This window comes from Schistocerca piceifrons, chromosome 2 (assembly GCF_021461385.2).
Source record: "Schistocerca piceifrons isolate TAMUIC-IGC-003096 chromosome 2, iqSchPice1.1, whole genome shotgun sequence".
Classification (NCBI taxonomy): Eukaryota; Metazoa; Arthropoda; class Insecta; order Orthoptera; family Acrididae; genus Schistocerca; species Schistocerca piceifrons.
In genome coordinates, this window is record NC_060139.1 from 455962688 (window position 1) to 455978426 (window position 15739).

General features: G+C 42.9%; 1 protein-coding gene across 1 annotated transcript in view; it reads right to left on the minus strand.

The window, feature by feature from the left end:
* The window catches only part of LOC124774936 (odorant receptor Or2-like), a 130926-nt gene that overhangs the window by 81339 nt on the left and 33848 nt on the right, over nt 1-15739 (minus strand). The window contains exon 4 of the mRNA XM_047249627.1: nt 11639-11738. Within this exon, the coding sequence (XP_047105583.1) occupies nt 11639-11738 (100 nt within the window). The remainder of the gene's footprint in view (nt 1-11638; nt 11739-15739) is intronic.

Consider the following 15739-nt stretch of genomic DNA (forward strand, 5'->3'; position numbering starts at 1 on the left):
CAAGGAGCGAAAGGCTATTTACAATTTCTACAGAAACCAGATGGCAGTTATAAGAGTCGAGGGGCATGAAAGGGAAGCAGTGGTTGGGAAGAGAGTGAGACAGGGTTGTAGCCTCTCCCCGATGTTATTCAATCTGTATATTGAGGAATCAGTAAAGGAAACAAAAGAAAAATTCGGAGAAGGTATTAAAATCCATGGAGAAGAAATAAAAACTTTGAGGTTTGCCGATGACATTGTAATTCTATCAGAGACAGCAAAGGACTTGGAAGAGCAGTTGAACGGAATGGACAGTGTCTTGAAAGGAGGATATAAGATAAACATCAACAAAAGCAAAACGAGGATAATGGAATGTAGTCGAATTAAGTCGGGTGATGCTGAGGGAATTAGATTAAGAAATGAGACACTTAAAGTAGTAAAGGAGTTTTGCTATTTGGGGAGCAAAATAACTGATGATGGTCGAAGTAGAGAAGATATAAAATGTAGACTGGCAATGGCAAGGAAAGTATTTCTGAAGAAGAGAAATTTGTTAACATCGAATATAGATTTAAGTGTCAGGAAGTCGTTTCTGAAAGTATTTGTATGGAGTGTAGTCATGTATGGAAGTGAAACATGGGCGATTAATAGTTTGGACAAGAAGAGAATAGAAGTTTCAAAATGTGGTGCTACAGAAGAATGCTGAAGATTAGATGGGTAGATCACATAACTAATTAGTAGGTATTGAATAGAATTGGAGAGAAGAGGAGTTTGTGGCACAACTTGACTAGAAGAAGAGATCGTTTGGTAGGACATGTTCTGAGGCATCAAAGTATCACCAATTTAGTATTGGAGGGCAGCGTGGAAGGTAGACATCGTAGAGGGAGACCAAGAGGTGAATACACTAAGCAGTTTCAGTAGGATGTAGGTTGCAGTAGGTACTGGGAGATGAAGAACCTTGCACAGGATAGAGTAGCATGGAGAGCTGCATCAAACCAGTCTCAGGACTGAAGACCGCGACAGCATACTATTTGTTTTTACTTGAACGTTTTCTAAGCAATGTGTAATATCTAGGTGGTACAATCTTCCTCTGAAAAATATAATTTCATACTTATTGGAACTTAGGTCCTGGGTTCTAATATATCTGTCTAATGCAACTCGTGGTCTTGCAGTAACGTTCTCGCTTCCCGCGCGCAGGGCCCCGGGTTCGATTCCCGGCGGGGCCAGGGATTTTTCCTGCCTCGAGTTGACTGGGTGTTGCTGTGTCGTCTTCATCATCATCATTCATCCCCATTACGGTCGGAAGAAGGCAATGGCAAACCACCTCCGCTAGGACCTTGCCTAGTACAGCGGTGCAGATCTCCCGCATCGTCCCCTACGCTCCTCAGAGTATGGGACCTTATCATCATCATCACGCAACTCGTTGGCTGAGTCTTTCATCCACTCCAAGACTGTCGCTTTACAGTTGCTGTTTATAGCCATGTTCAAGATTTAGAACAAACGGATTTTTTTCTTTTATTTAGCAAACAATGTAAAACAGTATCCACATCTATTTTAATGTTTTAACTACCGAACTGAATGTCCCTAACAGGAGCTAAACTGATACACCTATAACGATAACATAAAAGTGGATACCAGTGTCTTGCTCCAATTTACCGCCATTGTTGTTTACTACAAGGTGTCCAGCACAGGTGTAGAACATATAAGTGTATTGTTAATGCGAGTGATAAAAGAACCGCCAGTTAAAGACAGCGAAAAAGTTGTTAGTTCGAAACTGCGTTATCTTTGCTTGTAAAAACATGTACACCTTCTGAAGATGGGTACGTAAAAATCTGAAAGCAATTACACAAGAAAAGTTAACATACTAAACAAGGTTGCTTCAGCCGCTCCCATCAAAGCTACATTAAAGACCTAAAACATTATGATCACTTGCTTAAAAGTGTGTTGGTCCACATTTGGAACGTAATACAGCTGTGATTCGAGCATACATTCCACAAGTCTTTGGTATGTTACCAGAGATGTGAGTTAGAACAAATGAAATTATTTCTGTTCTTTAGCAGACAATACGAAACAGTATCCATGATTTTGTTACTACCACGAACAGGTCACGCAGTTCCTGTATATTACAGGCCATCGGTTTGTGGATGCGAAACTGGAGGTTGATAAGGTTCAGGTGTGTTTCATTGGGATCATATACGTGAATATCTTGACCAATAAATCAAAGTCAGTTTACTGACATGCTCCTCAAACCATTCCAACATGATTCTGTTCTCGTGCTGGAAGATAGTATTGTCGTCAGGAAACACACCAAAGCATGAGGTCCGCAATAATACTCACACAGTCCACAGCTAGCCTAGTGCCTTCGATTACTGTCGCAGGTTCCGTGGAAGCGTAGATGAACATCGTCCGTAGTATAATACTACCCTCACGACCCTGCATCAGTGTCGCGGTGCATATTTCACGTAAATGATTGAGTATGTGGACACGGCCTGGTGTAGCAAGGAAAATGATTCACACGGCCAGGACATTCGTTTCCATTGACGCACGGTCGTATCTCTGTGAATCCGTGGCCACTGCGGTCGAAATTGACTGTGTCGTTGGGTCAACATTGGTGTCGTCCGCTGCGGAACCCCATGCTCGAAAATAAGCGCTGCATGACACGCTCCGAAACATTTGTACCTGCACCATAGCTGAATACATACACTATCGTTAGATCTATTACATATCGCCGCCTATCCTGCTTTTGCAGGGTGGGGAACTAATTTTGTTTTGTCAATTCATTTTGTGTAAGCCTGTCAACATGCTATTTTGCGCATAGCGCACACGCAGTGTGCAGGAAGGAAAACGTTACACTGCTATTAAACAATCGTAAAGTTTACTGCTCCACATTTTATTCAAACGAAGTTATAATTTATAGACTATGCATTAGTTAAGTACCATTATTAGATCTCCAATTGTATGTTACATACCAAATTAAGTCCAAAAAGTCTAATTTTATATCCTAGGGAAATCGTAAATTTTGCAAGGGTTTCGTAATGTAGGGTTAAGAGCCTAATACGTTTGTCAGTTGGCAAGTTTTATGCGTGAAGGCCATACTGTTTAATCTGATGACCATGACTTGTTATTTTATTGTTTCTGAGGTGAACATTTACTTTACAGGGCCAAACGTTTTATTCTAATCTACCTTTTCAACGCAATACGTAAGAAGCAAGTGTGAACTCTTGGGTTTTAGTAGTTTATCCTGCATTTGCTATTTCTGATTTACTTGAACCTTTTGTAACCAATGTGTAATTTGTTCTAATGAAACTGTGCTACGCAGCGGATGGCAGATTCTTTCATCCTCCCCACTACTGTTCTAAAGTATTAGCTATTGCCTTATAGAGGGTGAAAAGTATTTAAACCGACAAGCTCTTGGAGGTTGTAGGGGACATCAAAACAAATGTTTTTCCCTAATGTCATTTTCTCCTATGAGGTGTATTTAAACCGGTAGAGGAAGATTTCTCTGGCGGCAAATTAAGTAAACCAATAAACACTTTTCCATTTTTTTATGACCAAGAGACAACACATTAACACAACCCAATTTCAGTTACAGTAGATTTTCAAAAATGTCTCCATTGACACGAAAACAAAGGTTACACTGTCGAGTGGGGATCGAGCAGGCCATGGTACAGGACCACCTCCCCTAATCCAAGTGTCTGGGAACCGTCGCTCCAGGAATCGACGCACACGACGACTGAAATATGCCAGCGCCCCGTCATGTTGGAACCACATGCGTTGTCTTGTAGGGAGCGGGACGTCTTCCAGCAATTCTGGGAATGCTCTTGCGAGAAAATTGTAATAGTGCCTGCCATTTAATGGCGTAGGTAGCAGATACAGCCCAATTAAACTGTCCCCAACAACACCGACCCACACATTAACGAAGAACCGCTCTTGATGAGCGCTAGTAACTGAGGCATGAGGGTTATCCTCACTCCAAACATGCGAAATGTGCATGTTGAAGATTCCATCACGCCTGAACGTTGCTTCATCGGTAAACAACACAGAGGATGGAAATGTAGTATGCATTTCACACTGTTCCAGGTACCACTGCGAAAACTGTGCTCTGGATGGATAATCAACTGGTTCCAGGTAGTGGACACGCTGTAAGTGAAATGGACGTAACAATTGCTCTCGAAGGACCGTTCTTACACTCGTCTGATTCGTCCCCATTTTACGTGCAATTGGACGAGTGCTGATTGAAGGATCCCGCTCCACATGCTGCAAGACAGCTTCCTCAAATTGCAGCGTTCTTACCGCGCGACGGCGTCCCTGTCCAGGTAATCTGCTATATGACCCGGTCTCACGCAGACGTTGGTACACAGCAGCAAAGGTCGTATGACGTGGGATACGGCGATTAGGATATTGTTGTTGATAAACCCGCTGTGCAGCTCATCCGATGTGGTGCGCTACGTAGTACGCACCAACCACATCAGTGTACTCACTCCAGGTGTATCGGTCCATTAGTAAACAGAGACAATGCACTACTACACTGGTGGACAGCAGCTGCCTACAACTGAAGAGCGTAATACGCCCTCTAACAACTGAAGATCGTAATACGGCCTCTAACAACTGAAGAGCGTAATACGGCCTCCACCGGTTTAAATAATCATCATAGGAAAAAATGACATTAGGGAAACATATTTGTTTTGATGTCCCCTACAACCTCCCAAAGTTTGTCGGTTTAAATACTTTTCACCCCGTATATAGAAAAACTTTCTTGAGGAATGTGTTATCATAAATGTCTTTTACGTAATATACTTAGCATTCACTGTAATGGCTTCAGTATTTTCTCCTTGTTTAACAAAATTACATTTGTTGGAACTGATGTGTTGGCAGAAGAGCCAACACCGTGTTGCTAGAGGAGGCCGAAATGCACGCGTTTAAGCTCACGCAGATTGGCGTGAGGTCTGGAACAAGGTAAAGTAATTATAGTAGCCAAAAATAGTACATAGCTTCTGGAATACTTAACTTTAATCCGTAATTGGAGAACATCGCTCTTGATGATACATAATTACAATCTCAATATAACTGGTAATGGCGCCTTGCTAGGTCGTAGCAAATGACGTAGCTGAAGGTTATGCTAACTATCGTCTCGGCAAATGAGAGCGTATTTGTCAGTGTAGCATCGCTAGCAAAGTCGTCTGTACAACTGGGGCGAGTGCTAGGACGTCTCTCTAGACCTGCCGTGTGGCGGCGCTCGGTTTGCAATCACTGACAGTGGCGACACGCGGTTCCGTCGTATACTAATGGACAGCGGCCGATTTAAAGGCTACCACCTAGCAAGTGTGGTGTCTGGCGGTGACACCACAGGAACTTCCCTTACAGAGGAAAATATTTGGTTAAATTTTAGTGCAGAAACGTATCTAGATATCCCATTAATGGATATTGTAAAAAAAAGATAAGCTTCTGATTTATAAATAATTAAGTTAAACTAAGGTAATTTTAAAGAGAATACAGAAAACTGTTGTAATGTAACAGCCGATAAAATTCATATATGTGACAGCCACATATTTGTAAGTTAAAAATATATCGTCATTTCCGATTACAGTGAGCCACTGTTGTTGCTTGCTGATGGTGTAAACAAAATAGCAGTCTAATAATGTGGATGCTTATGAAGTTCCAACATAATGTAGGATTGAGGACATGTTACTTGGATTAGCAAATTTTATTTTTTCTTCAGTTTCTGTCATAGTTGCGTTCAAGATTTTTTATTTGTGATAACTAGTTTCGGATTGCATTGTCTATTCAGAAACCATTGCCTACACACAATATATAGCTGTTAACGCAATGTTTAAAATTGTTTATATTCCAGAAGAAAAAAATGGTTCAAATGGCTCTGAGCACTATGGGACTTAACATCTGAGGTCATCAGTCCACTAGAACTTAGAACTACTTAAACCTAAGGACATCACACACATCCATGCCTGAGGCAGGATTCGAACCTGCGACCGTAACGGTCGCGCGGTTCCAGACTGAAGCGCCTAGAACCGCTCGGCCACCAGCGGCCGGCATTCCAGAAGAAAATTCCCGTTGTAAGATGCAGAGTTACAGCAAGAATTTAGTAGCCTCAAACAGTGGGCAGTACCTTACAGTTATAGGGTTAAACCGGTTGAACAAATTCTTCGAAAACACAAACGTATCAAATCACCAAAGAAAGAAGTGTAATTTATTAGTTTGCAGTATCACGGTCCGCTTACCCAGAAGTTAGCACCTGCCTTCCCTGAGAATTTCAGAATAGCTTTCCAGACTGCAAGGCATTTGAGACACAGATGGAAAATTACTAGTAATATTAGAGAAATGGCTAAATTGGTTCAAATTGTTCTGAGCACTATGCGACTTAACATCTGTGGTCATCAGTCCCCTAGAACTTAGAACTACTTAAACCTAACTAACCTAAGGACATCACACACATCCATGCCCGAGGCAGGATTCGAACCTGCGACCGTAGCGGTCACGCGGTTCCAGACTGAAGCGCCTAGAACCGCACGGCCACACCGGCCGGCAGAAATGGCTAAGGTAGCGACGATAAGAAATGTGCAGCATCAAGTGTGTGTAAACTGAAATGTGGCTCATGTGCCCCTTTCTGCATTGACCAAACAGAGAGCAACTTTGTGACTGTGTTTATGGAGCATATTGGCCCCAACAACTTTTGGTCAGCACCTATGTAACATGAGTCATGTTTCCAGGCTCCGGTAACATCGAAAGTTCTTTGAAAATATTACATATCGCTCCCAAAGGATTGAAGTTTCATATTCTTGAGAAATTAGAGATTGATGAGAGTAAAATTAAGGAACCTGATGAAGTATTAAATGAACAGTCTATGTTCATATATATTGATTATTCTGCCCCTTTTCAAAAAACAAATTTAATTCAACCTACACGTTTGTGGACGCGTCAACTATTATCTTCGCATACTTTCATATTTATAGCTAAATTTTGAACACGATTTATAGCCGCTTCAAACGTTTGATCACACCTCATTATGCCTTTGTATTTCTTGACGCTTCTTGACTTAGTTTTCATTAGTATATTATAATTGTTTAGTTGATTGTATTTGATGTCGCGAAGTTTGTACCTGGATTAGCACTATTTGATGAACAGCGGATGGATATCACTTCAGAGGCATGAAGCATGGAAAGCTCCGCAGCGGGTAAGCATGACACATGTAGCCACTAGCGACCTACACCGGGTTCACTTTGATGTGATTATAACATGGACCTTCAGTGTACCACGTATTTTTGGAGGGAGCTTATATACTTGTCTTTAGAGGTTTTCTGGGATAGAAGTTTCAAAAAGTCGATTTTTTCATTGTTTATTTCAATACCTTATATTATGGAGAACATGTGGGCGAAAACGTTTTGCCCGTAAACTATTGTATACAGTCGAAATACACCATCATCGGAACGCCAGCCCCGCGTCGTCAAGCGCCTACGGACGGCGCTCGGAGGCAATCACACCTGTATACGAAGATCTGTCGAATGACAGTTTACTGGAAAGATGTGTTGGCGCGAACACTCATAACTCTAACTAGTCGATAAATGCGCTGATTTGGACCCTTTTCCGAAAACATATATTCCGGTAAAAGAGTAGTCGAAATTGCAAACAATTTGGGTACAATTGTTTTCAATGACGGCTTCATGGGACTCGCACAGAGAATAAATGTCATGAGCATTCAACCTGGCAGCATGGCGTTGTAATTTTGCAGAAGGCGCAAAGCCGACGGCCTTGTACGCTCAGAGCACCACGCATCTACGACCAGGAAAGAAGCCAGATCTGTGGCCAGGGAGGAAGCGGTGAAAGCGAACAAGATTTACGGCATCGAGGAAGGCGTACTGTATGCTTCAGGCATCGCAGAATGATGGCAAGTCACAAAGAACCGTAGAATACCGTTTCTCAAACTTTAAAAGCGATTTCCTAAAAGTCAGTTTTTTTTGTTGCGTGTTTGGATTGCCGAAAAACAACTCTGTCGATATTGATACCGCTTAACTATTTTTGTTGAGAACTGAACTGGCTATGATCGGAACCTATAAACGTTAAACAGTTTTTAAAACATAGATTTAATATGTATGTTTGAATGCCCAAACAAATCTATTTTTCTTGCTTTTTTCAAATAGCCGCCATTTTGTGAGGTACCGACCTAGCTACATTCATGTATTTTAATAACAGGAATAGAGATCAACATAAACATCAATTCCGCCCTTTTTATTGCTCATGAAATCCACACATTGCATGTTGTACCACCATACAGCGAGACCTTCAGAGGTGGTGGGCCAGATTGCTGTACACACCGGTACCTCTCATAATCAGTAGCACGTCCTCTTGCATTAATGCTTGCCTGTATTCGTCGCATACTATCCACAAGTTCATCTAGGCACTGTTGCTCCAGATTGTCCCACTCCTCAACGGTGATGCGGCGTAGATCCGTCAGAGTGGTTGGTGGGTCACGTCGTCCATAAAGAGCCCTTTTCAATCTATCCCAGGCATATTGGATAGGGTTCATGTCTGGAGAACATACTGGCCACTCTAGTCGAGCGATGTCGTTATCCTGAAGGAAGTAATTCAAAAGATGTGCACGATGGGGGCGCGAATTGTCGTGCATGTAGACGAATGCCTCGCCAATATGCTACCGATATGGTTGCGCTATCGGTCAGAGGATGGCATTCACGTATCGTACAGCCGTTACGGCACCTTCCATGACCAACAGCGGTGTACGTCAGTCCCACATAATGCCACCCCAAAACATCAGGAATCCTCCACCTTGTTGCACTCGCTGGACGGTGTGTCTAAGGCGTTCAGCCAGACCGGGATGCCTCCAAACACGTCTCCGACGATTGTCTGGTTGAAGGCATATGCGGCACTCATCGATGAAGAGAACGTGATGCCAATCCTGAGCGGTCCATTCGGCATGTTGTAGGGCCCATCTGTACCGCGCTGCACGGTGTCGTGGTTGCAACGATGAACTTCGCCATGCACGTCGGGAGTGAAGTTGCGCATCATACAGCCTATTGCGACGTCCTGCGGCTGCACGAAAAGCATTATTCAACATGGTGGCGCTGCTGTCAGGGTTCCTCCGAGTCATAATCCACTGCAGCGGTCATCCACTGCAGTAGTATCTCTTTGGCGGCCTGAGCGAGGCATGTCATCGACAGTTCCTGTCTCTCTATATCTCAATGTCCGAACAACATAGCTTTGGTTCACTCCGAGATGCCTGGACACTTCCCTTGTTGAAACCCCTTCCTGGCACTAAGTAACAATACGAACGCGATCGAACCGCGGTATTGACCGTCTAGGCATGGATGAACTACAGACCACACGAGCTGTGTACCTCCTTCCTGGTGGAATGACTGAAAGTGATCGGCTGTCGTACCCCCTCCGTCTAATACGCAATGCTAATGCATGGTTGTTTACATCTTTGGGCGGGTTTAGTGACATCTCTGAACAGTCAAAGGGACTGTGTATGTGATACAACAGCCACAGTCAACGTCTATATTGAGAAGTTCTGGAAACGCAAAACTTTTTTTTAATGTGTGCACCTTGGTTTGGCGTTGTTATTGGTTGTAAAGCTGTGTGCACCTTCCTAATGATGGCTGTAGCCTTTCTCATGAAGAATATAATCCATCATGGGGATATGATCCTCGTATGATGTGCCAACTTTGCACAATAGCCACGATTATTATCGTTATTTAAAAGAAGAACCAAAAAGTTACAAGTTTTTTATATATTACTCGCTACTGGATGCATTTGTCTCTAGATTGAAAATTAATGCAATATATTCCCCTGGACGGAAGGCAGTATATTCCTCTGGGCGCAAAGTTAACATCTAGTATGCCACCATGGAGTGATATTAGCAGTATTATGTTGTGTATGGTCCACTTTAATCACTGTCAGTTAACATTAATTGTAGCCTGTTATTTCTCAAGTTTTGAAAGTTTACCCATTACAAATTTTTGTATATCTTCTTAAAATAGCGAATTAATGGTAGCAGGAGAAAAAATTAAGAGAAAAGTAGGCCAGTTCGCTCCGATATACACTCTGCAGAACTCTCCAACTAGCTCCGGATTTTGACGATTTAAGTTGCCAGTTCGACATAATTTAGTACGAATCCCCCAGGAGAACATCCAACAACCCTATCAATCAATGCCAAGTCGAATAAGTGCTTGTAAAAAGGCCAGAGATAAACCAATGCGTTACTGACTTGCTTAGTTCCTGAAGCTAATCATTCAGTTTTTTTGAAAGTGGAATCATTCGTTTGTCTGAACATGGTCATCATATCTAGAGATTTCCGTCCTATTCAGATAGTACCTCCGTGGTGCGTCGTCTTTTTTAATTTTTTTGTCTTGTAGTGTATTTAGTCGATATAAGATCTTTACAGAAATGTTCACGATCTCTAGTATGTGGAGAATCTAGAAGTACGCAATGTATCAGAGAGCGACTTAGTCTGCGGGATTAGAGTATAGATGTTCGAAGACGAGGTAAGACGTAATATTTCCTACAAAATACCCGTTGTTTGCTGACCATGCCAATAAATTCAAATTTGGGCCAGTATGGTCGTTCGTTCTCCTAACGATTTACGTTCGGAATAGGAAGTGCAAAACTAATACTGCTGCAGTACGTGACACTTCGGTGAACACGGTATAGTCGCTTGCGGTACGGATCTAGATACAGTTGCAGTTTCTCCCTAGACGTGTCTGTTCAGTACATCGAGAAGTTCTGTCTTTCGGCTCCAGGTTGTGTGGCCTTGGTCGATGCATTAAACTATTCCTTAAGGTTTTATGGTCTTCTATGGGAGCATCTTCAGAGATGAAGCATTGAGAATTGGGTAGAAAACTAGAGGGGGTCCGAATTTATAATTGTATTATGAGGTGAGAGAGCAGCACAGCACCTAAAGTGATGCCAGAAATGCCGACAGGTGAGACATAATCGATCGCTAGAATTTTGTGCGAAGTCGGCATGAATCTTTTACTTAATTCATTCCTTTTTTTCCTACTGTTAAAAATATTATGTTTATAAATTTCTATTGTATCTTCATACAACTCAACGTGATAATCCGATGCCGTACTAAAACGCTCGTGAAATTTTGTGTCATGGTCTCCACACCGTAAAGAATGTTTTACCCGTCTGTCCAAAGTATTAGTTCTTCTTGTGATCATCTAAGGCGGCAATCCGTGAGTCAAAAATCGTTTTAAGTCTATGCTTTGCCCATACTTTTACAATGCTTTCAGTAACTTTGTTTATAAAAAAAGAGGAAAATTTTCTTGTTCGCTGCTGTTTCTCTTCATAAGCAATTTTGCCTTAGGAACATAATCATGTGCATTTGGCATCACGTTGAAGCTTCTACACAGATGCTAGTGTCTCATCTCTAAGGATATCACCTGCACTCGGGAACTAAATGTCAGTGGATAGTTCTATTCATCGTTCACAGCCTCGGAGCCAGGAAGTGTTAGCGGAAGTAAACACTGACCATCAAAGCCGTCTTTATATTAGTAGGTCTCAAATTAATTGTCTCAATACTTCATTTTCTTGTAGATGGTAAGTGTATCGCTGTTTATGACAGTGGACACAAGTTGGGAGCCGCAGACCACAAGGTGGTTTGCAGGATGTGAATGGTTTAGAGGTGAGGACTGACCTGCGTGGCGGTGAAGGCGGACATGCAGAGCAGGAAGGTGCTGACCAGCAGCTGCAGCGTCAGCGCGGGGGCCGCCACCTCTTCCACGCTCTGCACGAACCTGCAACGCACACCGGGAATTTTTTAAAAAAAGAAAAAAAGAGCTATCTTGACAGCGCAGGCTCTCGAACAATAGCCTGCCGATCTCAGCTAGAATGTCTCCCTTTTCACTCAAGGTCACAGTGTTCGATTAGCACATTATCTAGCGAGAAACCATAACAATAAAGAAATACGGTTCATGTCATTAATTTAAGTTTATACGAACATTTGAGAGGCCTACTGTCAATAGGAGCTATCCTACTTATATGGTAAAAAAGGTTTTTGGTTTGTTTGGCCAGCTAATTTGCCACACGGGGTAGCCGCACGGTCTTGGGCGTCTTGCTACGGTTCTCCCGGTCCCCCTCCGTCGGAAGTTCGAGTCTTGCTTCGGACATGGGTTTGTGTGTTGTCCTTAACGTAACTTAGTTTAAGTTAGATTAAGTAGTGTGTAAGCCTAGGGACAGATGGCCTCAGCAGTTTGGTCCCATAGGAACTTGTCACCGCCAGCTAATTCCTTCTGTTAATCTGTGTTAGCAAGTAGTACATCGCACCTTCCATATAAAGCCATACATTTATCTGTTTTACCAACACCCCTCCGAGCAGACCTTACAACCCATGACCAGGTGGGCCAGCTAGCCAGCTATAAAATTCCGCTGCCAGGGCCTTAATATTGCCGAGGTAGCAGAACAGGTCGCACGGGGTAGCCGCGCAGTCCAGGGCGTCTTGTCACGGTCCGCGCGGCTCCCCGCGTCGGAGTACGAGTCCTCCCTCGGGCATGGGTGTGTGTGTCGTCCTTAGCGTAAGTTAGTTTAAGTTAGATTAAGTAGTGTGTAAGCTTAGGGACCGATGACCTTACCAGTTTGATCCTATAAGAACTTACCACAAATTTCCAAATTTTTAGTAGAGCAGACATCAATTCGCTACCGCCTTGAGGTGAGCTACGTCATGCCTTGTCCTGCGCTGGGACACTAAGTCCCTGTATGACCAGAGGTAGGATCCGACCTTAACAAATGTGGGTAAATCTCAGCCTAACCACACCAGTATGTTGTCTTCGGCCGTTACCGACGCCGAGATGTGTTCCACACCACACATAGGCCGACGTGGGTCACATAGCCTCGACTTCTCCAGCCACCGCTTCCGCTAACTGCTGGTCTGTGGGCCGCTCCGAGACCTAATGCTGCCAGAACCTGAAATACAGTCATCCAGCTGGGTCCACCTCCAGGGTGACACCAATCAGCCTCTGGGCTCCTCCAGAAAAATAGTTGTTTTGAAGTTTATTATCTTTTCTGATTACCTTGAATACGCGTCAAACATTCGTTTTCTACTAATACTTTGTTTTTCTCAGATTCATTGACATGTGAATAATTCCCCGTGGTACTAGGCCTCTTAAACGTGAGCTGCTCCAACTTAATAAACAGGTTCGGGATGTAACGGAACGATATACTTGATAAAACAATGTTCATTTTGCATTCTTCACTAGTCAGCGAAACGTAAAGGATTCGAGTAGGCTGCATTGTTTATAGGAGGGTAATACAGAGTGTTGAACATTTTCGTAGTTTACCACAGAACCATGCGGGTATGAGAAATGCTTGCAGTAAAATTTCTTTTTTCCTGACGAAACCACCGTGTCCTCAGGCAAAGGAACTCAGACTTACTCGACCACCCTATCACGGGCATATATAGGTGTGTTGATGATAGCCGTAATTAAACAGGTATATCATTAATATTAATTGAACTCTGAAGAGTATACTTTCCACAGCAAGAATTGTGTACTTTTTCAGTGCTCGTAATATTAACCTTACTGGCTGAGTGGTATCATGTTGCTACAGTTCAGATGGGAGGCGCTGTACTCTGGGTCTCATTCCACGGACAACGCTTGGACAGTTCCGGTGTCCTCTGGAAGAGCTCTCGAGTTCTGGCTATATTTGGCTATTAGTTTCGACGTTGCGTCAACGCCATCTTCAGGCCCGTACACTTTGATGATATTAACTGTGTGTGGCTGAGCACTAGAAGTCCGTGATGAAACAAATACATGCTCCACGTGGATGGCGGGCAGTAAATATCACATGCTTAGAGTTTTAGATCACAACTGAATACTTGAACTTTGGGTTGTCTTAAATCAAATGATGTATCTTACGATTAAAACTCTGACTCAGTATATTTATTTCCGTAAGACATTCCCGGTGTCTACCTCCGTTAAAGAGCAGAATACTGGCTTCGGCAGTACATATGCTAAAATTCGAACGAGATAGAAAAGACGACGTTGTTTTCGCAAAACACTGTTGAATAAGATTAGAGAACCGGAATTTGAAGTTGATTGCGGAACGATTCTATTGCATTTCGCGCAAGAACCACGAAGATAGAGAAGTTAGGGCTCGTGTGGAGGCATATAAACAGCTGTTTTTCCCTCGCTGTGTTTGCGAGTGGAAGAGGAAGGGTTCAAAAAATGGTTCAAATGGCTCTGAGCACTATGGGACTTAACATCTGAGGTCATCAGTCCCCTAGAACTTAGAACTACTTAAACCTAACTAACCTAAGGACATCACACACATCCATGCCCGAGGCAGGATTCGAACCTGCGACCGTAGCGGTCGCGCGGGAACAGGAAAGGAAATGACTAGTAATAGTTCAAGGTTTCTTTCGCCACACAACATACAGTGAGTTGTGGAGTATGTATGTAGATGTAGACGCAGATGTAGCTGTAGCATCAGCATGATCCCTGTACAAGGATGACACGCACAGTCGTGGAAGGAAAAAGAAGAGAAAAGAATTGAAAGGAAAAAGAAAGTATGAAGAGAGAGAGGAAAAGAAATACAACAAGTCTACATAAATAATAAAAGAAATTAAATTAAAATAAAAAAGAAAGGAAAAAAACAAGAAAAAGAAGTGGTCAGCATGGCTGATTGCCATGCGGAGGACATGTCTAATTGTCGGTACTGCTACGAATTTTTGCTGTAGGAAGGCTGGAGAGGGTCCTCTTAATGTAGTGATGCCAACTGAGGAGCTACTTCAGTGAGAACTTGGCGGCTCCAAGGTCTGCAAAGCCGACAGCGGCCGGGAGATCGGTGTGCTGACCATATACCCATCCACACCGCTACCGCATGACGTCATGTGGCAGATGATGCCGGTCGGAATCTCGGGGCCCTCTGGGCCTGATCGCGGAGCTACCTTTCCTGTGGTGATCATCCTGACACGAAAATTTCTGTTTCTTCAATGTATTTCTTAGCACTCAGTATTGAGTCTGAGGCTACTGGAGACATGCACAGGATCTGCAGTAGCTTGGAGCTCCACGGCTCTTCCACCACCGCCCATACACTGTCGCGATCGTACTGGGTTGTGACTTCGAGAGTCCCTGTCTGGATCGCTTGTTTCGATTGCGTGTTTGTCATGAGAGGGACACAAACGACAAACAGAGAACGTTCTTGCGGTTCAGCTCATCTACTATCCTTGTAATGCTGCCGTTATTTGACCACTTTGATTTCACGCATGTTTTAAAAAGACGCACTTGCGAACTTAGGAACGAAACAACACTTCGTTTTTTCGAAATGTTTTATAGTAGCATTTTGCAGCTCACAGGAGTGATTTTACACTTACTGTCTTGTTAGTCTGTTTCTCTAAATGTTGCGACCATGTATGTACTTTATCCAATACAGTTGCTTTACAGTATTCATAATTTCTCAATCCATTAATTATACAGAACCCAAACTTCTTTCATAGACGAACACAAAGTATGTGCATTTAAAAAAGCGCAAGTCACTAAGGGAGATATAAAACTTATCCAGGCGAAAGAATTCAGGCATTAACTCCTCTGAAAGAAAAGGCAACTGAGAGATAAGATTTGCTGAAGCTGTTTATAAGACCTTTCTTGTGGAGTGCAGAAAACTACTTCTCAGAGACACTGACCATGGGAAAAAACGAAATAATTAAATTAGAAGATTTTGAAACGTAGTTATGGCGGCGTGCACTACGAATGCCATGGGCCGATAGCGTGATAAAGACAGATTTTGTAAAGAATAAATGACA